We start from the raw sequence: 26,503 nt of genomic DNA on the forward strand, positions 1-26,503 counted from the left end.
TGCGTCGCCGAGAGACGCGCGGCTGGCCCGGGCTGGGGGCAGTGAAGCGGTGGGCCGCAGTGCGCAGGCGCGCGGCCGGCGGCGATGTTTTGTTTCGCCCGGTGTGCCCCTCCGCGGCGCCAAACACCAAACACCTCCTCATCATCATCATCAACAATAAAGCGTCATTAACATTAAACAAATAAAACGTCGCCGTTAAAACAATTAGCGAGGTCGACTTAGCCTACAAAAACACGAGGTTTGGAGGGCAGGCCGTGAGTGTTAAAGGGAAAAGAAAAATTTATTCGAGCAAAAGCGGCCGTCTGTGTATCGCCGAAGATCGTGAAATTTCACAATTTTTTTTTTCATTTTGCGCGGCTAATTTAGACAGAAATCGATATCGGGCGGCTGTATCTACGCGAAAAAAATTGAGCGAATAATAAACTCGGCGATTTTAAGCCTTGAAATATCTGTGGCGGGGTAATATTTTTAGTTCGGCGGTCGTGAGGAGGAGGAGAGGAACGTGGCGATGAGGTGCGCGGTGCCCGGGCGCTGTGAGTGAGTGAAGCGGGCGGCCGGGGCGAGCGGGCGCTTCTCGCTTCTCTCTCTCTCCTCTCTCTCTCTCTCGAAGCAGGGAAAAAACAATTCATTGTCATCGTCGTCAACAAACAGCGTCAACAACAACAACATCATCATCATCGTCAAACAAGAAGAAGAAGCAGCAGCAGCCATCATGTCCAGCATCAAATTCTCGGCGACGCGAAAACCCGGCGGTCGGCCTCCACTGGGCAGGTAATTGTCGTCGTCGTCGTCCCCTGCAAGTCCACGCACCATTCAGCTACGCGAGAGAGAAAGACACCCCCCCTCTTCATTGTCATCTTTGTTATTGTTATCATCGTCGTTGTCATCATCGTCGTCGTTGTTGTTGTCAGCATCGCCGGCGTTTAACCAAGCCGGGGGCCGAGAGACATACAGCCAACGTGTTCCGGTTGTCCGCGCAGTTTCATTTTTATTACTTGTAAACGATTCGCGTTTATTGTGTAGCATCAATGTTAATTGCTGGTTGGGGGGGGGGGGTGTTGAAGGTAAAAATAGGGGGGGGGTGAGAGCAAGCGAGAGAAGTGTGGCTGGATTTGGGCTCCCCGGAGAGAATTGCTCCCTGCCACCACCAGCAGCAGCACCTACCGCTCTGCCAAACCCCAAACCCGCCGAGATTTAGCCGCGCGTTTGGCTTTTCTTCACGTTCACGTTTGAAATGAGGGGTAACAAACGTATATTTCTGGTTATTTTAAAAACCCACGGCGAGTTAATTAGTTATCGCACACGATGCGAGTCACGTTTGTGATGGTTTGGTGGTGGCGGTGGTGGTTTGGTGGTTGATGACGATGCAGCAAGCGGTGTTTATAAAATGTTGAAAATAAGAGATTTAGAAGCAGAAGAAGAAATAAGAGAAGGGGATTAATGGTTGAGAAGGATGAGGGAGGAGGCCCGTGGGTTTAGGCCCCTACCGAGGCGGCAATCATTCAGGTCACGTCCCGCCTCTGCGCCTCAAGGCTGCCCCCAGCACCGCATTATTAATATTATTACTACTGCTACTCAACGTTTATCTGTGACTTTAAAACAACTAAACCTTTTACCCCCCCCACACCACACACTACCCTAACCCATCCGTTATGGGTGTATGCAATTATACGTAATGTGTAAATGGATTCTCACGTGGTGTGTGTCTGTGTAAGAGGAGGAGGTTAGTGGCTGTGGTTAGCGCACTGCGCCTTCCAGAAACCCCGGGGCGACCCCAGAGTTCGATCCCTGGCCAGGACGAGACCGGCCATTTCACCGAATTAACATTTTTTACAATGCGTCTCCCCCCTTGGTTTACTCGGCACTCAATTAGCATCGGCATCACCGCGTGTGCTGAGACCCTCCCCAAACGTGCACGTCGCCGCAGCCCTTTTAGTCAATCCACTGCTGGATGATGGCATCCTGACCCCCCCCCCTCCCCCCGTTGCAGATTGTGCATCGGGGAAGCCAACCATCCTGACTGGATTATGATTAAATGGGCGACATCATCATCATGTCCATAAAATAGCCATGGGTTGTGCTGTGCTGCCCGCAATAAGCGGTCGTTGACAACAGCTATCTTCAGATATAAAAGGGCGCGGCGGTTGTTGTACATGCATACTCACGTGTTATGTGTTGAGCATGCGCATGTGCGTATAATGCAATTTGCGATTGCAAATGTATCCAGGAAACTTTTTTTTATTGTAACATTACGGTGTGGATATTTGGCCAATTCAATTAATGTGTTTGCCATACGAAGCCATATACATGTTCTTGTCTGTATGTCTATAACTCTATATTCAATACATAACCTTTGCATGAAAGCAATTGGGTATGAACATATAACGGTGCTTACTCAATTGGAATATATATACCTTTGTAATTCCACTTGTGGATGAAGAAGGCCTCAATGCCGTGTCTGTAATTGGGGTTGTTGGGCATTGCGGATTTGTGAAGTGGTCGCTCAGGACTGAATCGGACATTGCTCGCCACTGATGTTTGACGTAGCCAGGAGTCGTCCCCTAATTGAATAAGATCTTAAGCGATGCTGCATTGCACTAACCCAATGTACCACTGCACCCCCCCCCCCCCCCGCCTTAGTTTGCATAAAAAATGCACACGGAATTGAACGTGGCAAAAAAGCATTGCAATAAGTGAAATCAGGAATACGACATTGTAATGACTGGACATGGGTCTTAAGAATGGAGGAGGGCAGGTTACAGAGACAGGCACTGGAAGGGGCACTTAGAGGTCGGTGACTGACTGAGGGGGGAAGACCTCAAGCCAGATGGTATGATACTGTAAGAGGAGCAGTGGTCGGGTGTCAACTTTCCAACAGCTGCAAGATCGAGCAGAAGGAAGGAAGCGATCGCGGTGTCTGGCATTAATGGAATTGATTGGTCATAATGGCCGCTTGACCTTCATGCTTTGGTAATGTTTTAATTCCCTCAAAATATGTGTGTCTCTATAAACCGTACACAATAGTATTTAGACATACAGTAAAGATAACATCCCCTGGGGGCACCCAACAGGGTGGGCTTTGACTCAGGAAGGGGACACTTTGGGGGGGGGCCCGGGCACCCCGTTCTCCCACGGGAGGAATTGGGGGGGCGGTGGGGTCCGGAATAATACCACCCAGCGTCCCTTTAGTTACTACAGTGCTGTGTCGTGATTTGGATTCACCGCTAATATATTCGTTTCTTTTTTTATTCCGCGTGTGCCAGACAACGGGGAAGGCACGTTCACGAGAGACTGGCCATGCCGTGGATTATATACTGTAATACAGAAACTGTAGTGATATAACAGAACAATAATGCCTGCAATTTAACACAACTGCCTCCGATGCGTCAGATTTTGCCAGCTTGCATTGTTGCACTCGCCATTATACAACCACCGGCTTGCATTGTCTTTCTTGTTATTTTAACAGCTGTCTGTACGAAACGTTACGTGCTGGTGCTGCCAATTATTGGGAGATGCGATTTAATGCTCTTATTAAAAATGACATTCGTATACCTTTATCATAGTTCCTCAAGCAGCTAATACGAGCTCGTAATTCGTCGTGTTAATGAGCTCCAAGTTGCGTGTGCACACGCTTGCAAATGAAATTTAGACAAGGGTCATGTTTGTGGTGCACTCCTAATTTTAGGTTTTTGTAACGGTAAAATTATTTTCTATTTTCAGTCCGTTGCTTCAAAAATCTAAATTGAGATCTGCGTCATGCGCTAGCTGACAACAGTAGAAGGTTGTGAATTCAATCCTTGGACAAGACCTGCACTCGGTCGCTTAAAGGCAAACTCGTTTTCAAAACACTCACGTAAATGCTGCAAACATGAGAAGTTTTAGAATGTGAAAGGCCATTCAGCTCATCAAACTCCTGTTTCTAATTAAGAAGGACCTTCTTTGCTTTTATTGCAAATGCCTACTCTACCCCAGGAATATAAATTGCACCAAATTGTTCAAAACTGGAAAGCACAATGTGGTCTTAAGCATCCATGAGGCAATCTCCTCCATTGCATGCTCTAACATACTATCCTGCAATTTCTAAAATGGGAACATTATTTGCATACGAATCACCCACGGACGAGTTGCATCTCTTGTGATTTATTTTACCCACATTGTTTTCTTTTCCAGTTGGACCTATTTACAATTGACTGCTTTTTCTTGGGTTTCAGTGAATTTTATCGGTCTCACTTTATGGCGTGTAAAACGTATGAATTTTGTAAAATCTGAGTAGAGAAAACTGTAGCTCAGCGGGCCAGCCTGCTTGCACGTTCTCCATTGCCCTGGTCTAACAAACATGCCGAGCACTCGGCAACTCTGAGAATTTTTTGTAGGTGGCTACCAATCCCGATAGACAGTTCCCAATCTCCATTTTCTCCCTTGAACTGTTTCCACGCTCGGCAGAGGATGTATTGCCTTTCTGCGTGCCTCCACTTTTAAATACATCCCCTGAAGCGCACCATTCACCATTTGGGTAACCTGCATAATATGCAGCTGCTGCTTCTGTTGCTCCAAGACTGTGCTGGTGTTCGTGAAACCTGTAGTTACGATTAATACGTCTGAATGATACACACCTCCATTTAGGTCTTACACGTACGATGGAGAGCGATGCAGCGGGAAGTGGCCTGTATTGGTGTCAATACATCACTAGTATATTGTGTGTTTTTATCGTAATATTTGTGAAATGTTTAAATTAAATGTTTGTTTTCATTTCTAGGGGCCGCCCAGCTGTGAGGAACTCCACACCCTCGCACGTTCTGGTGAGTGGCAACCCCTCATTAAAATTCATTGAAATTTCCTTTTTGGGAAGCATAGGAGGCCTTATTGAGATGCATTGATACTTGTGAAGGGAAGCCTGTAACCTCACTCACCATTAAAGGAGATGACGTCTTAGGATCTTTGATGCTTGATTTAACAAACTCAAAAGCGGTAATGCTCTTATTGCAGTGGGGATCTAACTGTTGAACCCTTGGTGGTTGGCCTCAGTAGGCCCAGGTTGCCTGGCTACGTGGTGTTTTCTGGTGCAGAATACTACTCATGGGCTCTAAATATGTAATAAAGGAATCCTAAAGGCATCCCAATTGTTGGCACGTACAGCCCGTTTGTCAATCGACTGCTGGATGAAGTCCTTCCCCTTGCTCTGTGGGCCATAAGGGTTATTTGGCCATACTCATCGGCATTGTTCAGTGCAAGTTGGTGAAGATGGTGAGGGTACTACAGAGCAACAATGGATTTTCTTGCACTGCCCTCTACTGCGAACAGTGCCTCCTACACCTGCTTTTTATTATGCATTGTCATCATCCATGCATTATCCAGGCCCTAACCCTGCTTAGTTTGAGGTGTGATGGAATTGGGCGGATTACGGATGATTTGGTTGGAGGCTCAGGTGTTGCCATCGGGTCTTAAATGAAGGTGCAATTTTGCTTGTAGATATGCACTTGGGCATTATGTCATTTACTATCTGACACAAGTTTGAAGCTTCATATCATTAGTGCTCTTTGTACATCACTCTAGTTGTACCAGCAAGCAAAGGGGTGGATGTTGCGTGCCTGATAATGAATGATGTTAATGTTTGTTTTGCGTTAGCGAAGTTGCTAACTCGTGTTGAATATCTCGAGACACACAACCACCTAGTTTTGTATCTACAGCATAAGTGCTCCTTATTTCTTGAGTTACATTTTCCTTGAATTTATATGGATTGCAGTATTTGGGAACCCATGCTGTAATGCGCAGGGAAAAGCATTGAAAATGTGTGGTTCCACCAGGAATTTGTACAATACATTTATTTCTTATATTTTCATTATCCCCATGCAATACCAGCATTAATTTGCAAAAATCTGAATGATGCAATGTAACATTTTTTATGCATTTCTCGCTTTCAGGAAGGGGCCTATATGAATCCCAGAATGGTTCACGTGTTGACCTCTGTTGTGGTAAGCGTGGTCTGATGTACTTATTACATTTTGGTTGCTTGAACATGGGTTCTTTTTACTACTTGAGGTTGGAAATTCTATAATTTACTTCATGCTGCATAATTTTTGCTGTTTTTAATCAACAGACAGGATCCTTATACATGCCGCTTGTTGGTTTTGTTTAATATGTACGTGTGTTCCTCGACAGGGTGCCAGATGTGAATTGCTCGTGAAAAGTGGGAAAGTATTTGAAGGAATATTCCGAACCTACGGACCGAAGGTATGTTGCATGGGGAGAGATTGCAAAGAATAGTCATGCATACAAAAGCTTCTAAAGCTTTGGAAAGGTCTGGGCAATCGTTGTGGAACTGCAAATGTTGGCTTTTGTGCATTTATGCTGCTATCAGCATGTTGTCACTCCCAAACTATTCAGACCAAATCTTTTTTTTGTTTTTCATTGCAATGCTGGAGGGCACAGGAATTTTTGCTAACTTTGGCAATTGGGTGAGATTTCCAGGACAATTGAAAATCCAGAAGGATCAAGCCTTTTATTAAAACAGATGTTTATACAGTGAGTCAGAAACTACAGTTGGTACATTTGTCGCCACTGTACATTGGCATTGTGACAAATATTTTTTTTAAACCTTAGCAAATCTATGACTATCAATTATGTAGCCCGTCTGTAACGTGTAAATTAATGGACTCTTAATTGAAAATAAATCCAAAACCACCAACAAAAGACAGCTGACACGAATACCAGTTTTAGTTGCTACGCAGGAAAATGATCGGCAACGTGACGCCGAAAAATAAATTTGTGGCACGCCTAACCACGCGGGAATGTTTGTGTTTGGCGCCGTCAGTACGAGGTGGTGCTCGACGCGGCGCATCAGCAGAGTGCCGACTCAACGCAGTCAGGCCCCAAGAGTGAGGAGATTGTCAACACGATGATCTTCAGCCCGAGCGACGTGGTGTTGGTGCAGTACAAGGACGTGGACCTAAACTATGCCACGCGAGGTGCGTGTCTTCTCTCCTTGCACTTGGCTTCCTTTGGCAGGAAGAGACTCTTGAGGGGAGGCGGTGAATGCCTGCAAAAGAAAAAAAAACTTAAATGTAACGTATTGTGACTCGCCGCCATTCACTTTTTATTAGTGTTGTCAAGGCCAGCACCGATGCAGTATCATTGGTAAGCGTGTAATGGGCTATGTGGTGGGCAGCTGACAGCAGTGCAGCAACATCATTTATGCACTGTACGGTGCTCCCCACCTTCACCAATCTGTGCTGGTCAAATAACCACACGATCTGAGAGAGCTCTTGTCCAGCCGTGGATTTGTATAAAGGTTCTGCATGTCCAACGATGTATCGATTCTTTACTCAAAATACGTTATTTCACTCGTGATACATACATACATACATGCTTTGAGTTGTGCATGTAATAATAAAGCATTTATGATGTGTATTTTATTCTCATGCTACATACCATACATGTGAGATGAATAATAAGATAATATGGATGAGAAATAAAGAAAAATGTATTAGCGAATGAAATTGCAACCTCGAATCATCATCATGAATTAAATCAGAGTTGGTAAACAATAAACATGGCTAAATAATTAGCCCTATTTACATCAAAGATAATTAATTTGTTTGGTGCAAGCTTTTTACTTTGTTACATTTTGAGAAGTTGTGCTAATTTATGTTTACAGGAGGGGATGAGTGAAGTCGGTTGCTCTGAATCTTTTTATGTTCTTGTAAAAATACCTCAAGGCAATAAAATTGATCATCAGTCCCTTTCATTGAGATGTATACGAGGGGATCTCATAATTCATATCCGTTGAGATATTTTAGGGAGATTTTTCACTTTCATTGAGACGTATTAAACGTCATCTATCAAAACCAGTTGCTAAGTTAGCTTCCGACAAGCACCATTCTCTTTCATTGAGATCATTCAAAAATATTAACTTGGAATAAGATCTATCGGACAGTCACGCACGTTAATTGAGGTCTTGTCGACAGTGAATGCAATGAAGCAACTTCAAAATAAAACACAAAAGAGTATCTTTTCAGTATTATTTTAAGGGATAAAATACAATACATTGAAAGTCCCTCATATTTCATGAACGTGAATGGTGGTTGGTTAAACCACTTGAAATGTTGCAGATTTTTCACTTCCTTACAGTACCCCCCCCCCCATAGAGCAGCCTAATGTTACCATTAGTCTTTTGTAATATAGGGGCGATGATGAAAAAATTAGCTTATACCTAACTATGTGGCTATGTTGATCAGCATGCACAAGGACTAAAATTACATCACTTCTTTGGGAAGGGAAATTTGAAATGTATTTTCTGAATTAGCCAATTTATTTTACTTATAAACTATGTTTTTATTAGCCTTTAACTGCCATTGGCAAATGACCTTTTGGAAAAATGAAGTTTAATAAAGTGGCTAGCGTTATTAAAATTATATATTTAAATCTTCAACATTTTTGGAATAGGATTACAGTGTTATATTTGATTGACTTCCCATTAAACAGCATAGGTTAATGCTATAAGGTTTGTCCAATTTTAGAAATTTAGTATAACATCAATTGTTTGTATTTCTGTGATGAACAGATTTAGTGTTATAAGCACTTTCTCCCCACCTAGTCATACAGTTGTGGAGTTGAGCATTATTATAATAATGCTGTCCTTATGGTTCAGAATGTTATCGTGGGTTCTGTGGTCACTTTAAAAAATCTGAACAGGCAGATGTTATGTTAGTCAGATGATCAAGTTCATTGATTTTTACCACAGCCGTTTGTTGTTTAACATCTTTTTGACTGTCAGCAAACGTGATGTTGTATTAGAAGTTGTATTGATCATTTCTGCGGATTAACAGCAGGATTCCTTTTAAAGCTTGTTCACGGCTGGGCAATCTGAAGTTTTCTCGTTAGTAGTCTCGCTGGGGCTTCTGGATCGGATGATTATTGGAGATAGGTGTCACTTGGCACTTATTGGAGACGCTAAGACATTTACTAGTGTGCTGATTCCGGACTATACGTGGCATTATGCAAGCATTGCTTTTAATCAAATAAACTTGAAAATGTATTTACCAGCTAATTGAACAATGTCATCAAGGAAAACACAATCAATAGTTTTATGTTGTAGATACATATCTAAGTTGTATATTCAAGGCTTTCTGACTAAATATTAAATGTTAATTAATGAGAGAAAAAAATACTTAATTTATCTTCAGCCATGCTTATTATAGCACATCCGTGACGGCAATACGACATCACAACATACGTATGTATTGGCACGATAATAGTTATTTTTTATGTTGACATTGAATGTGAATCCATGCACAACTTAATTCGACTAAAAGGCACCGTGATAACAACATTTTAGATTTGTTATACCATCTCAAGACGCTGTTCGGAAGCAGTAAAATGAAAAAACTATAATTGAGCCGCCACGTGATCGGAGAGTGCCTCGACACCGCAGGTACAGCCTCGGCAGTCGGCTCCTCTGCGGCAGTTGTGAAGGTGCTTGAGCGTGCGAGACAAAAACGTGGCTTTCGGTGACGGCATGGCCTGTGTCTGCAGATGGCTTCACTGACAGCGTGATTGTGAGACGGGTGAACGGAGAGCACCGGGAGCGGGAGCTGGAGCCCTGGCAGGGAGGGGATGGTGCTGGAGACGACATGAGCTCGCTTGACACCGACATGGTTAGCGTGGGCGCCCAATGCCAGCATGTGCTGTGCTCACTCACACTCGCACCTAACCGATTCCTTTATCAGATTAGAGTGTAATGATGTAATGTTTAGTGTTGAGGAATGTGAGTGGACATGGGCAAGACACATTACTAGAGAGGGATGATGGCCCGTGGGCGATAACCATTACTGAGTGGCATCCAAAGGGAGGGAACATGCCCAAGAGAAAATGCTCCGTGGACTGGAAGCAATGAGATCGGCTCGTGTGCACGTGCTGGGTGGATTGTTGGCATCGTGGGACCCCGTGGGAGATGACAAAGATTGGTGAGGCCTTCAGCCAGCGGTGTATTAATCATGGACGATGATGAAGAGCCAGTTGAGACCGAAAGTCTCGTTTTCAATGGAAACCTGGGTTCAAGTAGGAAAATGGCAAACAGATTCGAGAGAAACAATTAAAGTACATCATGAACATAAAATAATTCGATGTAATAACTAAATTTCATAAACTGCAAATATAATTCGTTGCACCGTGCATCACTGGTGAAGCATGACTCCATATACAATGTAGTCTTTGAGGCACCTTGACTAAAATGTAATGGAATTAGATATTTCCTTTTGCTTCCTTGATAGGGATGATTGTTTGCATTATTTGAATCACCTTCGTCGGTAACCATTTTCAAATTGTGTTTTTGACTCATGGTTGTACCAGAAAAGTCACAAGAACTGATTAAAATTGTTGTAGGTGCTTTTGCTGTGATATTCGATACACGATCATTTAACTTTAAAAAAATGGAAGGGCAGTGTTCATGAATATATTTTGCACTAGTAATGCAATTTTTATTTGTATCCAATCTTGTTTTTTGTAGGTGTAAGCCAGACTGATTGTGTTCACTGTCTCTTGAAATTGGCACTTCATATTTGGTCTAAAATGAGGAAATCATCACTCACTAAATAGTATTCCCTCATCCCTAAGTCACCCAGTCAGCATCTGTAGTGTCTGTACATTTTTAATTCATAAAAAAAATAACGATTCCGTTATTTTACAGTATATAGACTAAATAAAAATAGAGAATATGATTTTACAACTACATTTCAATGATTATTAGGTTTTGAAGCCCCCATCATGAGTTTATTATATACGCATTACACATTGAGAGTATATTTTTGGAAATCGTGTGTACGTGTGATGGTATGTTCTTTTGTGCAACTTATATGTACGTATACAGACACACTGGTTCTATCTCAACCAGTGGTGCAAGTAACAGAACTGTACATTTTATCATTTTGTGCAGTCAAACGGCTGGGATCCCAATGAGATGTTTCGCTACAACGAGGAGAACTACGGCGTCAAGTCAACGTACGATAGCAGCCTCGCCAACTACACGTGAGTGTTGGAGACGGGGAGGGTGTTAATTACTGTGGTCAGACAAGCCATAAATAATTGAAAGGCACATTTGCATTTTTGAGTTCCATGTTAGCTGCACTGTACACCAGACTCAAGATTTTAGTATCCATACCCGTCCCTGCATGCCTCCGCCTCCGTGCCGTGTCTCGCTGTGCTAATTCTATTCATCGTCCGTTGTGAGCAAATCCGAACTGGCAGTCGCAGTCTTCAGTGCTGCCACGGGGCCCCGTAGGAGCCATGTGCTCGTCCATGGCATTTGTACGTCGCCTCTGCACGCGAGGGAAATGTGCATAAAGGGGGAATTTGGGAATCTCTCTCAATTACGTCTCTCTGCTTTTGTCCGCGGGTAATACTTGTGCTGTCTATTTGTACAAGCAAGCGTTGGCATATGCAGTTATTTTTAGAATGCTTCATGTATCTAAATTTATTTAGCATTGTTATTTTTTCGGTCTTTACCCATATATAACAAATAACATGTCACGGGTAACATGTGCATGCAGTTTCCAAGTTATGAGTGTCTACCACGTGGTATTGTGTCTGGAACAGGGGAATGCCTTTGGGTTTTTTTTTTTTGCAAATAAAATAACCTCAGGTGTGAACAGAGTAATTTGTACAATTACGCAACCTAAAATTCCCTCGCACTAAAACAAACAAGGAAACAAATGACCGGGTAATAATAGATTTAGAAGCCAGGCAGTTGGCACTCATTTGTAATGGGCCGCTTGTGGCTCTGGATTACAAGTTCATTTGGGGATGGGTCCACTGTACCCCTATACTCCATGCCAAACACTAAGCAGCGAGAACTTAAGCTGTGACGATTCCCCGCCATGGGGCTCTTCTCATGAGGGCGGTGGCGTGCACGCAAGAGATGATGGTCTGTTGCTCGCAGCTCCCCAGCAACGTGAGATCCAACCCTTTATTTTTGGCGAAAAAAAATCTACGAATATAGTCACGCGCACATGTTACATTAGACTTGTTTCTCACTTGGTCGCAAAACCAAACATTTTACTTGCAGTGTAAGAATGGAAGTCGACACATTGATGCATCTCATGACATCTTGGACAGACCTTTAATCCAGTAGTATGGTCAATGACGATTATAAGAATACAAAAAATCAAGTATACCTTCCAGAAGCGATGTCATCTCAACGGGCTTTCAGCTCGTTAAGATGATGATCATTCATATCTGTAAATTAAAAGCATAACAGTATTCATTGGAATTACTTGAAGCTTAGAGTCACCTGAGACACCCTTTTAATAAAATGACCCTAAAAATATAAACTAGCTTGCAAGTGCCTTTTTAAACAAGTTGTCTGAATTTACTCTTCTAGTTGAAGAGCAAAAAACAAAACTACTGCTGTTAATTAAGGAAATTAAATATATAAAATGGCGAATCATTATAAAAAAGAGATAAAACCCACATCCTAAGCAGTTAAGAATATATTGATTAAAACTAATATCAGACCATAGCTAGAGTTTGTCCCTTAGCATAGTGCAAGTGAGTTATACCTTTAATGATCATAAATGAAGAAAACAATCTTTCTCTGAGATATTTGTTGAACTCAAGGGATTAGCAGTCTGCCCTCTGTAGAATTAAACTTGTGGATAATAAAATAGAGAATAGCCAGTTTTGAAAGGTAACACGGTGTCAAGTCTTTTAAGTTTGTTACAATGTTTTTTATAATTCTATATTGCACAGCTAGCCAGTGTAGCATGGACCCTACATGCAAGGTTATTTGGAAGATAGAAATTGCATGAGTCAAATCTTAATTGAACATTAGCATAGATCAAGCAGTCACCATTAGAACAGTCGAGACCGAGCATAATTCTGGCAAAGACAAATATTTGAAGAGGTCATAGAAAACAACAAATCGTGCAACGGAATTGCAACACGTGATAGAGATATAATCTTAAATGAGTGAAGGCATTTTATGCAGAAATCTATCAACAAAAATCATAGGTGCCAGGTATCTAAACATTTTTAGATGAAGAGGGGGAAGTTCCACATGTCATACTTGAACAAAAAATGTGCACCCTCAGTATGTAAAGAGGGAAACCTCGACCAAACGGTGTAACAGTTGTTGGAACAAAATTAGTGGACCTTTTTACTAAATGTGTAAATAGAAAGGAAAGACCTCTGTCATCGAAGGATTCCTCAATCATTCAAAATGGGTGATTAAACTGACTTGCTTTCCACCCATTATCATCTTATCATTATCAGCAGAGGGCATCGCAGTAAAATCGTTTGTAACGAAGTACTGTGCTCCATCATATATGCACCGCGCCTTCTACATGCACTGACCAGTTTGGTAAACTGGTCCAATAACCCCCAAAAGCTCTATGGCATGAGGAAGCCTATTGCACATTAGCCTTCAGTCCACAGCAGTTTCGGTTCCAACAGCTGTGGCACCAGCTTGGTACATGCAGAAGCAGAGGGTGCTAAGAGTTACTGTGTATGAACATATGATGCCTTGCGGATATGACTGTTTCTACATACAACATATGCACTATGGGGGATGAAACCTTGTCAAACCAGAGGGAAATACATTGGAACATATTTGGACTCTATTAGGTGAGGAGAAATGTTTCATGCTATATACCATCATACATCCAAATAATAATAATAATATATTCAATTGTTTACCAAAAATAATCTTTACATAATCCATGTTTACTTAGAAAACTCCTAATGAGCCATGTTTTGAGACCTGACTTAAAACCAGAGAAGTGCATGACCATATATGGACACCCTTGCAAACGAGATGTTAAATCTCGAGGGATTTTTCTAGGTAAAATAATAAATAACATGCAAACAAAATCATGGAGCACGATTTCGTAATGTTGGCGCTAATTTTGACAAAAGCTGTCAACATCACGAGCGCAACTGATCGGTGAGAATACCAGGAGATGGGTGTCAGATTATCATAGTGCCAAAGGTTGTGGAAGGTTATGGGTTCAATGAGTTGAGCACATTTCCCAAGTCCATGGATGACCTTAAACATCTGTGTGAAGACTGAAATCGATGCATTTTTTTCACTGGAAGCCAATGCAGTTTTTTTCAGAATATATTTACTGGAAAATGTATTCTATTGGAAGCAGAACTCCTGAGGACTGAGGGCCAAGATTTATGTGCAACAGATATAGGGGTGATTTTTTTTTCATACCAATCCTGACTACTGTGGTCAGTAGACATTGAAGATGCCTACCTAACAAGGGAAATTGTGACAATTTCAAATACATTTATATGCTCCAAATGACATCTGGCTGAAGACACTGCCGAGCTTTACTCGAGCAGTGTCCAGGCCCTCGTAAAATGAACCAGTCGCCCTTATGACGTCGTAAACGGCTCCGTGCACGGGCAGGCGCCTCGCTGATAGCCCCCCCCTGCCCCCGATGCTTGATACCGTCCAGGACGCGCCTCGACAAAGACAGCTCGGAGGAGTTCCAGAAACGAGAGGCGCGTGCAGAGCAACTTGCTCGCGAGATCGAGTCGAGCCCGCAGTACCGTACGCACGCGGCGCTTGAGAACGACGATGGCCGCACAGAGGAGGACCGCTTCAGTTCCGTACAGCGCCGGCAGCAGCAGCAGCCTGACCGGGATGGCCCCACCCTCTACACCAGGTCAGGGCTCGATGGGGAGGTGGAGTTGTGTGGATCGAGGAGGAGAGAATTTTCACTGGAAAATATCGTGGTAAATAATGGGCGTTGCCATTCTACGCCGCACTGTTTTGCCAGGATATTAGCGGTGCCATGCACACGAGGTAATTAGTCAATAATGTTTTCATCATTAAAATGTATTCGGGCCCCCATTCCATGCATTAAATCTTGTGTGTGAATTTAATATGTATTATGTATCCACATAATTAAATGTTTTCTTTGGCAAATGGAATGAGCGAGACCCAATGATACGGTAATAATAAGGTAAAAAAATTCATTTCTTGAATTTTGGCAATTGCAAGGAATCTTTGAGTCTCAAGACTTTTTGCAGTAGGGTCCTGCATTCATCGGGACTTTTGACTAATATCCAGAAGTATTTTATCTTTGGGAGGAAATCAGAGTACGTGGAGAAAACCCACACTTAACAGTAGTAACGCTCAAAGCTCCACACAGATTCTATCAAGACTCCTTTGCTGTATTACAATTTCCTGGCCACCTCAGCTCATTCCTACAGCATGCGGTTTTCTGGTTGTATGATGTCGAACTTTGTGCTCCACTTGGCTGACATTTTAATTCAAGAACTTAATTCAGTTCCTGAAGGTCCCACCTCACTATTTTATTATAAAGCTGAAATGCATGATAGTGGCCTTGCTCTCATGAAAAATTGTATGAGCCAAATTTCGATTTAAAGCTTTCGTGACTGCAGGGATCCATTTTCTTGGTTCTTTCGGTAAAGTCACGTAGAAGGGAAATAATAAAATAATAAACATTATCATGACGTTTCGATTGCAACACAAGCAATAATCATCGGGTGTGAAAACTACTGCTGTAGTTTTAGCTAAAATTTTCTTGCCGTAGTTTTCACACCTGATGATGATTGCTTGTGTTGCAATCGAAACGTCGTGATAATTTCTATTATGTTTTATTATTGTATGAGCCAGTCCGTTTGAGCAGTGATTCTGACTTCCAAGGCCGCTGTCTGTGCTCAGGGGGAGGTACGTGCCCCCTGGTCAGCGCTCGGGTCCACTGGGCCGCGGGGGTGGCCGACAGAACTCTCCCAAGTTCGGTCGGCAAGGAGCGGGGCCACAGCCGAGCCGCGGCGGTTACCGCTACCCTGAGCCCAGTCCCAGCCCCGGTCTGGATCACCGTGCTCTGAATGGAGGTGAGGGTGGCCATGCCGAAACGTCATGTTTTTTTTTGGTCTCCCAGGAGTGTTAACGTTGAGCCAAATCGACAGCCCGAGACGTTAAATCAATGTCCATCGCCGTCATGTCTTTTTTTCGTGATATTTTCTTTCTTTGAAACTACAACAGGAGAGCCTTACGAACAATCGAGATATTGAGTGGATTTGACTGGCAAAGCGTGACCACGATGTTTTTGTAAGAAAAAGGGAATTTATGAATTTGCTTGGTGGTTGAGAATAGCTGCTCCCTTACTCCTTGTGAGACAACCAACTCTCTTCGTGCATGCATGCACTTCTCGTGGATTGCACATTCCTGCAAAGTGTAACGGAAAAGCTTTTATAGAATTTCAGAATGAGTGCAACACAGACAGCACAGTTAGAGGAAGTACTGTTTTAAAGAAAACAGCCAATATGCCTTTGTGATATATATCTTTTTTTTATCAACGCTCCCCATTTCCCTTTGCAGCGGGCAGAGGGGCCATCCGATCCCAGGTGACGCAGTCTCCCAAACCAGGTCAGGAGCTCTCCACGCCGCCTGGCCTGATGGTGGGTGCACCGGCCGGCGTGCAGGCCTTTGTCGCGGCAGGCGCTGGCCATGCCCAGACACAGCCCGTGCCTGTGACGGCCATTCAGCCGGCGCCGGGGATGCCGCAGCCTGTGGCTTGGGTCTCCGTGCCCCCGCCGGGCGTTCCTCAACCATCCTCTGCTCAGGCAGGAGCGCTCGTGGCCCAGCAGGGGGTGGCGACTGTGGCTGCAGCGGCCCACGCTCCACCCAGCGCCTCCAAGGTCCCCGACGTTCATCTAGTCGCCACGCCGGCGACCGCGCCTGCCAACACAATCATCGCCGCAGCTCAGGCGCCCACGGCAATGGCTGCTGCTGCCGCTACGGTCGCCACCACCGCTGCTTTTCAGCAGCCAGCCGCCTCCGCTCCAGTTACAGGGTTGAGCATTCCGCGCGGTGCCGTGCTGTCAGCTGCTCCAACCACGTCATCTGGAATGACTTCCGGTGCTGAGTCAGTTTGTCAGCCGCAGCCTTCCTCGGCAGAAGGTATAGGAATACCCTGGAATGCTTTTGTGGAATCTTTTTGGGAGGGGGGTGGGGTGGAAGTTCTGGAACGCTCGGCTTGGGAAGGGTGGGGGAAGGAGTAACGGAGCACTGGTTGGATAACCCCCTTCTCACTCGCCCCTCCTGTTGTCACGTCATACTTAACTGTGGTGCTTTACAGCCAGGCCTGGGAAAACCTGGAAATGGTTACATAATACATAATAAGTGTTTTTTATGTTACTTCATTGGTTGAAAAATAAAATGAAGGATACTATATTAAACGCTGATCACTTAATAGAGTTTTAATTCTCTGCAATTTGTCAAAACAATCTTTCGTCATAAAAATACATTACCTATGCATGTATTAGTAATTTAATTATTATTTTAAATTAATTATGCAACGTTGTTACAGCTTAATTAATTATATGGTAGCGGTGGCCTTCATTAGAATGTTCGAGCCTCACGCACCGTTTGAAATGCATTTCTTTGTGTGCGTCACTGAAGATGGTGCAGGTGGTTTTGTTTCTGCGATTTCAGGCAAAGAAACTAGTATTCATGTGGAACAAGGCCCACAAAACATGATTGCAGATCAGCAGCAAGCCCGGGCGCCTGTCCCTGCCCAGCCCATCTTGCAACGAGCGCCGAGTGCTGTACCTGTTAGAGGTAAAACTTACAAAGGTCAGAAACCTGCTAGGCTGTTGTCTGTTTTTCAGTAGTTTGTGATTGTCTGTAAATTCAACACCCTTTTGCCTCTTCACTTACACCATTTCTATAATATGCCACACTAGTTTGTGTTGTGTTCAACTGCATACCGTAATATTCTTTCATTGGGTTTTTGTTGGTGAATTGTATTGCTTTATTTGTTACCTCCACCAGTCCCATACCAGTCCGTGCTGGAGGCAAAGAAGAACCCAATTGAAGAGCTTAAGAGATTTAGTGCCGAGTTCAAGGTGAGTTTAAACCCTATTATGCCGTATCTATCATTACTTAATAAGCATCCCGCATTATTTCCCAACTCGCGTTGATGTGAAATTTGCTCATGGATTCCGCATCGAATGCTTTGCGTCGCTTTGCGCTCCTGTGTCCCGCAGCTGAATCTAAACCAGGCGGAGCCGGGCCCACAGGAAGAGCGTTCCACCCGGGACAAATCAAAGGGAGACGGTGCCGAGGTGGCGGCTGAGTGCAGCACCGGCACGCAGACCACTGACACGTCTGCGTCCACGCAGGCAGCCAACAGTGGCAGCCAGACTGCAGGAAGTGCTGTGCCACAAGCAGTTGCCAGCTTGGGTACTGGCGGTGAGGTCACGGCCACTAAACCGGGGTCAGAAGGCCCGAATGTGAGCTCCGAGTCCACGCCAAAAGCAGGAGATGTTGAAGGCAGTAAAGACAAAGGGGAATCGGATGCCACAGAGTAAGCGGTGTTATTTTTGCTTTCATCACACCAAGTTTTATATGCATTTAATAATTGTAGTCATTTTGTGCTTGCACAGCTCGGGACAATTTAATGGTTTCCCCCCGATTTGTTTTTTTTTTTCTGATTGTGTGTTCAGTTCGAAGAAGTCCAACCTAAATCCTAATGCCAAGGAGTTTGTGTTGAACCCAAGTGCCAAGCCTTTCATTCCCATGGTAAAAATCAGGAACATTTTATGACCGATTTGCAAAAAACATGAACCTTTGATATAATGCACTCATTTCTGCACTAATGTGAATCAATATGTGTGCATTGTAATTATTATCCATATGCAACCGTTGTAGCACATTTAATTTGACTGGTTTGTTCATTCTAGCAATCATAATTCACAATCTACTTTAAGTACAACATTATCATTTACAATTTGGCTTTGTAGAATTGCCTCATGATTGCCCCATTGTAATGCATTACAAGTTACAATTTGTTCATTGCAATGAAGCAACACAGTTCCCATTTTGCCACATTCTAACGACAAATGTGGTTGTTACTCCGAGTAAGCAATCTCACTCTCTTGTCGCTTGACAGGTGAAGCCGGTGCCTACGCCAACCCCTCCCCGCCCACAGCAGGCGAGCCCCTCTGTGATCATGCCAGCTCCACAAGGACCGCTCTACAACCCCCAGCCCCTGGCTGCCTACCCGCCCGTCATCCCCATCAACCCTGTGCCGGTACAGCGCTTGCACCTGCTTTGCACGCAATTCGAGGCAGCCATGGGTAGGCTGCGTGTGTGTGGGCCTATAGGAATGATGCCCCCTATATTTAACCATGAAAGCCTCACTTGAGTCCTATGGACTTGTTCGAGGGGTGCCCTGGTTTGGAATGCCTTTTGGACAATTTCACGATTGAATGTTTTGGCTTTTGTTTGGGGGGAAACCATAATAGCTGGGGGGAAAAATCACCATGCCTGCCAAGTAACTCTCAAAGCTCCGCACAGGTGCATTCAACAATCCCATTGTGCTGCCATTGGTTGGCCAACTCGCAGCATGGTCTACAATATCTCGTATTCCCAGGAAGCCTCCTATCCAAATGCTAACCAGGCTCAATTTTGCTTAGATGTTGCTATGAAGGGCATTTAGGGTGCCACGGTGGTGAGATGTTAACTACCTCGCCTGGTATACAGGAGGTTGTGGATTTGGTTCCGACCACTGACACTTGTTTATTTGGAGTTTGCATGTTCTCTCCCCGTGTGGTCGTGTGGATTTTTCTCCGTGTCCTCCAGTTTTTCTCTCCACATTTAGAAACATGCGTTTCAGAGTATTTGGCTACGATAAATTTCCACATTTTGTTGAGCTTTCATTTGTGGCCAGGTCACTTATGAAAAATAGCTATATAGTTCAGTGGGCCCTACCTGGTAAAATATAACTTTTTTTTGGGGATTAGCGGTGCAGCGACATGTCACTTGAGGCATCATGTCTTTGTTGTGAGGGGACAGGCGGCGAGATCCATGGAATGAGCTTGTTAGTGATGGGTGACTTGTGGGCTGGGTTTGAGGCTGAGCTGTGGTGGCTTCTAATTCTGGGCATGGGCAGCCATTAAAAGGATGCGTGTAGGTCATGGTGGATGGCTTTAGATGACTAAAAGGAGATGACTGGAGAATGGGTCCCTCATCCTCGGTCAAGATGGGTAGTGAAGCTCAACATTGAGCAAAAAACGAAGACATTACATGTTTGGAGTATTTAGCATTCCTCTTGCTTATGACTTTTGCCCTTTGACAGCCATTGTGTCGTGCTTGGGCATGTGTTGGTTGTTATGGCATAATGTATACTGACTAATACTAACATGAAAAATGATAGCAAATGAAATGCCTTGTTTATTCCAGGCTGCCTATCAAGTGCCAGTGCCATTGAACCAGCACAAGCCGTACAGACCAACAAAAGGTAATGCTTGCAGATTGACATTGTTTGAATGGACAAGGGGGTGAGTGAATTAAAGCTGGGTGGAGGGAGGATGAAGTGTGAATGAGTGTGTAACACTAGCGACATTCTTTCCTGCTCATGCCACCCCCTTCTTGTTAACCTCTGACCCAAACAGGAACAATGCCTCAGATTCGGTCTGACCACGCGCACCCGCAGAGCAACCAGGCCATCCTACACTCTGTGTCCATGGCCACGGTGTCCGCTCCACCGCTCGGAGCTTCCTACTCCCACGCCTTCATTCCCTACAGCCCCCAGCACTACCCGAGCCAGCCCAACCTGCTTCACTACCAGCCGCTGCATCAGGTGCCGATTGGCTGCGTGCGTGAATGTGTAACCGAGTGTTGCCTGCATAGCATCCATGCATCTGGAAATAAGTCTATTGAGTGGCTTAGGAGAGCTCAGGCATGTAACACTTCACCCCACTCGCGATTCTATGAATTTTTATGATTAGGTTCTTTATTAGATGCAAGCGTTGATTCTTATTTGTTTATTTTTTTCCCACCAATTATTTATATTCTTGTCGTAACTCGTCTGTACATACTTGTTCAGTTTAGGATGTTAAAATTAACATATAGTTTTTTTAATGTGTTGGGAATGTTATGACTGATCTCAATGAGTCATTGCATCGTGACATACCTACCGATGCTCATTAGGAGTCACTATATAACATCAATTAAATCCTGGATTTAAATATGAGCGGTCTATTCATTTAATGTGATTAAGATGCATTCTAAAAAAATAATTGTCTCAGTCTCGATCATCAATGTATCTTTAATTGTCTCAGTCTCGATCATCAATGTATCTTTCATTCAACACTTGATATGAAAAGGGTATGTAAGACGTCATCTCATTATGCAATAAATGAAGGTCTTTTCACCGAAGCGTTCAAATTCAGTGGTTTGTCTTGTACTCAATGGTGTGTGTGTGTGTGTGTGTCCGTGTCTGACAGGCGGGGGCTGTCTACCCTCCCCTCATGCAGGGGGGCTCGCGAGTGCTCGCGGCCCCCCAAATGGGGCCTGGTCAGGCCGGCCTGGTCGGGGCCCCCTCTTCGTCATCCCCTCAATACCCTCCCAATGCTGAGTCGGCGCCGCCCCCACAGACCATTTACGGTAAGGCTCACGGTACTGGCTCGCTCAGCCTTGCTTACTCGGATGGCCTTGCTAAATCGTGCTGCCGAACAGCTGTGGCAATTCCCAGTCATGCACAGGAACTGCAGGACATCATTTAGTTACAATCTTAAATCCCCTGTTTAATCTGCAATGATGTTTGCAAATTTGTGGTTTTTCTCATGTGGGGGAGCTATTGATGATGGACACTGTTAAGATTGTGGCCTTTTAAATATGACAGTTTAGAAAGGCAGATCTGACTATAGTGTGCAATTGTTCACTTTCAATTAAATCAATTACTAATGTTTTGTGATGTGATCATTAAAAGTAGTTCTTAAAAATCAGCCGACATTTTGTGATAACTTTCAATCGTGCATTTCCATCCGTTTCCGAATCCACTGCTGGTTGAAGGCCTCTCCACACTGTGTTGGTCTGACCAGCATGGTGAAACATGGTCAAACAATCCCCACGAGTGATTGGCAGTAATGTATTATTGTAAAAAAATAAGATTTGACTGGAGTATCAAAAGCAAGGCTGCATGTATATGTTGAACTTCTTTCGTACCGCACGTAGCCAACAGTGCTAATCGGAGGCTGTTCAAGGTTAAAGCATCTGTCGCGAGCTTAAAACACAGGTGCCAAAGTCCGATGCCGTGGAGGTTTTACCGCGCTCCCTCTTGTTTGCCCAGTGTCACCGGCGCCTGTGCACCAGCACTACCCCCCGCCACACCCCGGCTCCCTGCACGCACTCACGGCGCACGCCCAGCAGGGGGCACCAACGCACGCTGCACCCAATCAACACCCAGGCGGGCAGCAGATGCCCAGCGCGATGCAAGTAAGTACCAGGTGCAGGCACTCGCCTGGCCCGCTCCACCTTCCCCACTTACCTCGTCACTCGCCCATTCGCTCCCCCACCCAGCCACCCACCCACTCGCTCACCCACTCGCTCACCCACTCGCTCACCCCCGCTCTCACCTACTCGCACTGTGCGCGTGTTCATGCTGACATTGAATTGATAAACTGCTGCAGTTGCCTGGCATTGATTTGTTTAATGGAAACATCAAATTTCATTACACAGATTGAGTCACTCACTGGCAAACATGAATGTCAATGATTTTAAAGCTGTCGTAATGCAGGCAAGCAGAACAATAACTACTGAGGTTTGTATTAATGTGATGACACCAATTGGAGATGTTCTTTTTTGTTGTAGATTTTTAGTGTTTAAAGGATGGTAGCCTGGATTACAGTTTCACATAAGTTTCAATCTTGAATAATGTAACTGGACCGATTTTACCATGCTTATTGTTTTAATTACACTGGATGTTTTTGCACTAAACCATCACTAATCCCGGTTTCCTTCTCATCACATAATGTTTAATTTATACACAAACACTTTTCCTGTGCGTTTTTCGTTGTGCCATAAGGTTCCACTTTGCGAAAGAGATGCGGTGTTTCCTTTTTGAAGACAAATCACTACAGTCCTCCCAACAGTTCGTGCATCTCTCAAATAAGCTGTGGCCTGGCCACTTGGCATGACGGTGTGATTGTTTGTGAATACAGCTCTTCACTGATCGATAGCTTTTCCTTGTAAAGCCACAGGGGGGGCAACCCCCCCACATGGGGGCCCCACAGCAACATCAGGCGGCGGGGCTCTACCCAGGCGGGCTCATGTCGCAGGGTCCGGGTCCCCACGGGCAACCGGGTGGCTACCCGCACCCCCATGCGCACCCCCAGCACATCTACACGATCCACCCGCCACACCACGGCTACTCCAGTCCCGCAGGGCTACCGCCCAACGCGCAGGTGCGTACCGTCGCCCGCCTTGCGTACTTACTGAGGGCGCCGCAGAGGCGAGATGTTGACTACCTCGCCTGGTATACAGGACGTTGTGAGTTCGATGCCGACCCTGCTGTATATTTGGAGTTTGTATGTTCTCCCCGTGCTCGTTTGGATTTTTCTCTGGGTCCGTCGGGTTTTTGTCTCCACATTTAGACATATGCGTTTAGAGTATTTGGCTGCAATAAACTTCCACATGATAAGCCACTTCATTGAGCTATTTCTAACTACGTGACTTTACCGAAAGAACCAAAGAGTATGGATTCTTGCAGTCACGAAAGCTGCAAATCAAGATTTGTAACCAGCTTGCTGCTGAAAAAGAGCTGCATAGCTCAGTGGGACTTACCTAGTAAAATAACAAAATTTTGCTAACGGTAACTCTGCAGTGTGAGTGGTGGAGCTATCTGTTGAAGATCGAGGTGTAAATAATGGTGTAGAGAGGTAGTAGCTAGGTTGCTCAGGGGCCTGATTACGTAAGCTTGTACGAGTGAAATCCCGGATTCAATTGTTGGAAAGGTTTGATCCCTGGAACACCAGTGGTGGTAGCATTGCAGTAGATTAAAGAAAATAGCTTCCAGTGCTCAAAGATAAATGTCTCACCCTGGTACATGGAGAGGAAGTTCAAAGGATCTAGAGATTAATTGGCTAGGTGCCTCCCCCTACCATAATTGTACAGTGCTTTGTTGTGCAAGATGAGACACAAAGGAGCCCTTCCCTTCCATATAACTGGATGTAGTTATGTACTCTTGCTGCCAATTTTAAATTAAATGGGTGTGGTTTTTTTCTTTGCACAAAGGCTTATTTGTGGCCGTTATTGCAGAATAACAAACACATTAAGGGGAAAAAAATAAAGTCAAGAGATTAATAGAATAAAATAAAAAATCGAATTACAATGGGGTCAGAGTTGCCAGGCTTGTGCGTGCCTGTGAGATTTCTAGCCCTGTAAGCACACGTAGTTTGTTGTCCTTCCCCGCACCTCCGATCAGCATGGTTAGCTACGTACGGTGCGAAAGAAGTTCAACATACAGGCACTCTTCTACTTACAAACGAGTTAGATTCCAGAGATCTGTTCGTAAGTCGATTTGTTCGTAAGTCCAACTTTCCTCCTGTCGATTCCAAGCAAATTGTACGGTATGTACACTAAACACGGGGAATGGCTTTAAAAGTATTTTTTTCTCCTTCTGCTGATGTATATGCCACCACCGCCATCTATTGGGCGGCGGTTGAACTTACTACTCTCGGTCCGAACAGGCAACTGGACATACAGACAGGTTTGTTTGTATCTCTGAAAGTTCTTAAGTCGAATGTTCGTAAGCAGAAGAGTCTCTGAACACACGTACATATATACATGCATAACTACGCATCGTCGTGCCATCTGTCCCACCACAGTCGCATGCTGCCCACCCAGCGCCGGTCATGCTGATGGCGGCACACCCGTCATCCTCGGGTCACGGTGGCCCTCCAGGACCTCCGCACCCCCACCAGGGCCCCATGTCCCTTTCGGGCGTGCCCAGCATGTCCGTGTCATCCGGGGCGCCCTACGCCTACATGACTCTGCAGCCGCAAGGTCAGGGTCTGTTTCGACGGTAACCTCGCTTTTTGTCTTGTATGTCGGCCTCTGTTAAATCATAAATCTAGTACAGTGATGAAAAACGGCTACATTGGTTTTTTAGCCCGTGGGCCAGAGCATAAATTGCTACCACCTAAGTTTTTCTAAACTTCAGTTGTACCCATGTAATTTTGTAAGGATAATAAGTGGATTATTTGAAAACCCACTCGATCGAAATAGTTATGACATAATGCAATGTTATTTGCCACACAAAACCATTGGAACCACTGAAGTCATGCCAGCTCAGTTGGTACCAAAGCAATGAAATAACTGATCTGGACTCATGGACCAATTGAAAATTCCATGGTTATGATTGTACTACGAGGAATATAATAGTTGTGACAACAAATTAAACTTGTGTTTTGGGCCAAGAGATTGCATGCTAACGGACCTTTATGTAGGCCACGCCTTTAGCGCGCTGGTCGACATTGTTAGGCAACTATAACTGGTCTTGCTTCCTGTGAGTTTTGTGCTGGTTGCACATAAAGACCTTTTTTTACTTGTGTCCTGCTGCCACTTTGTTTCCCGTAGATTTTATTTTTCTGAAGTACCGCATTTGAAAATACCGATGTTGTGGCAAGTTACTGTTTTTCAATTACACTTTATACAGTATGTTTAAGAAGCGTTGCTATTATAAGTTTAGAATAACTGTCCAAAAGGATGTAGATTGTGGTATTCTGCTGATTTTCTGTTTCTCCCTCCCCCCCCCCCCCCCCCTTTGACCTCGTTTTAATGCAGCAGTGCAACATCCGCAGCAACAGATGCACTTTCCGCACCCAAGCAGCTGATTGGACCACGGCAGCCGACGCCCCTTCCAACAAAACAGCTGTTTGGCAGTGAACGCTATCGACTTTCCTATGACCGACACTGACGTCTTCGGTAGACCCCAAAGCCAAGCAGCTGTTTGGCTGAGAGGAAAATCTGCTTCCCACCTTCCCTGACTACCACCGTCGTCATCTTTGCTTTTTGGAACAAGTTATACCTGCTACTTGTTTTACAGCGACAATTTTACAACGCACAGAAACACTGCGTTGGGATTCCCGTGCTGCTGGCCTACGGGTCGTTAAAGAGTGTGCAAAGCGAAAGACTGAAAATGCAGCGCTGAGCCTGCGTTGAAAGGAAACGCGGGTCCTCGAGACCGTGACCTGGACACAGAAAGCGAAGCGTAATTAATATTATTATTTCCACTGAATTTAATTTCATTTCGTTGTGCTTGTCTATGCAGACTTGTTAAGCCCCCCCAACGGGTTCAGCGATCGGCAAAAAAAAAGTCACTGTCCGGAGCTCGGCAAGCCACGATATCTCGCAAACACTTTGAGGTGGAAAGGAAATGGGATACAGAGACTGCAAAAGACAAGAGATTGTATTTTGAAATGTTGCACAGAACTGACTTTGGAACGAATTCCTCAGATTGAACTGTTGTGCTTGGGGCAGCTGTTGCTTTTTCAGGACTTGTGTGAGTTCATCGTTATAAAAAAAAAGTTAAGAAATTCAAAACGATAATATGCAACAGCAACGAAAAAATTTCAACAAAAAGAAATGTGCAGCCTAACGGACTGTTTTTTTTGCTGCTGCAAGAGTGCAATGGGAACTTTCTACATGCCGCTCTTGTGATGAAACAAAATTTGAAGAGGAATAAAA

The 26,503-nt window shown here is 44.4% G+C and overlaps 1 protein-coding gene across 10 annotated transcripts; it reads left to right on the top strand.

The window, feature by feature from the left end:
* LOC133348385 (ataxin-2-like) lies at positions 1-26,503 on the top strand. 10 transcript variants are annotated; one of them, XM_061561151.1, is made up of 23 exons: positions 1-771; positions 4,757-4,799; positions 5,922-5,972; positions 6,160-6,231; positions 6,812-6,965; positions 9,532-9,653; positions 10,931-11,022; positions 14,454-14,663; positions 15,689-15,861; positions 16,349-16,930; positions 17,441-17,605; positions 17,804-17,877; positions 18,019-18,338; positions 18,478-18,553; positions 18,924-19,064; positions 20,216-20,273; positions 20,428-20,615; positions 21,262-21,421; positions 22,107-22,252; positions 22,996-23,220; positions 24,643-24,839; positions 25,394-25,438; positions 25,601-26,503. In XM_061561151.1, exons 1-23 carry the CDS (start codon positions 713-715, stop codon positions 25,731-25,733), a joined length of 3,486 nt encoding a protein of 1,161 aa, XP_061417135.1. In that variant the 5' UTR covers positions 1-712; the 3' UTR covers positions 25,734-26,503. The 10 variants fall into 10 exon arrangements, with proteins under 10 accessions (XP_061417135.1, XP_061417136.1, XP_061417137.1 ...); XM_061561152.1 differs by having other exon boundaries at positions 23,011-23,220; XM_061561153.1 differs by having other exon boundaries at positions 17,441-17,590.

The sequence above is a fragment of the Lethenteron reissneri genome, chromosome 27 (genome assembly GCF_015708825.2).
Source record: "Lethenteron reissneri isolate LAM-NWPU_2019-01 chromosome 27, ASM1570882v1, whole genome shotgun sequence".
NCBI lineage: Eukaryota > Metazoa > Chordata > Hyperoartia > Petromyzontiformes > Petromyzontidae > Lethenteron > Lethenteron reissneri.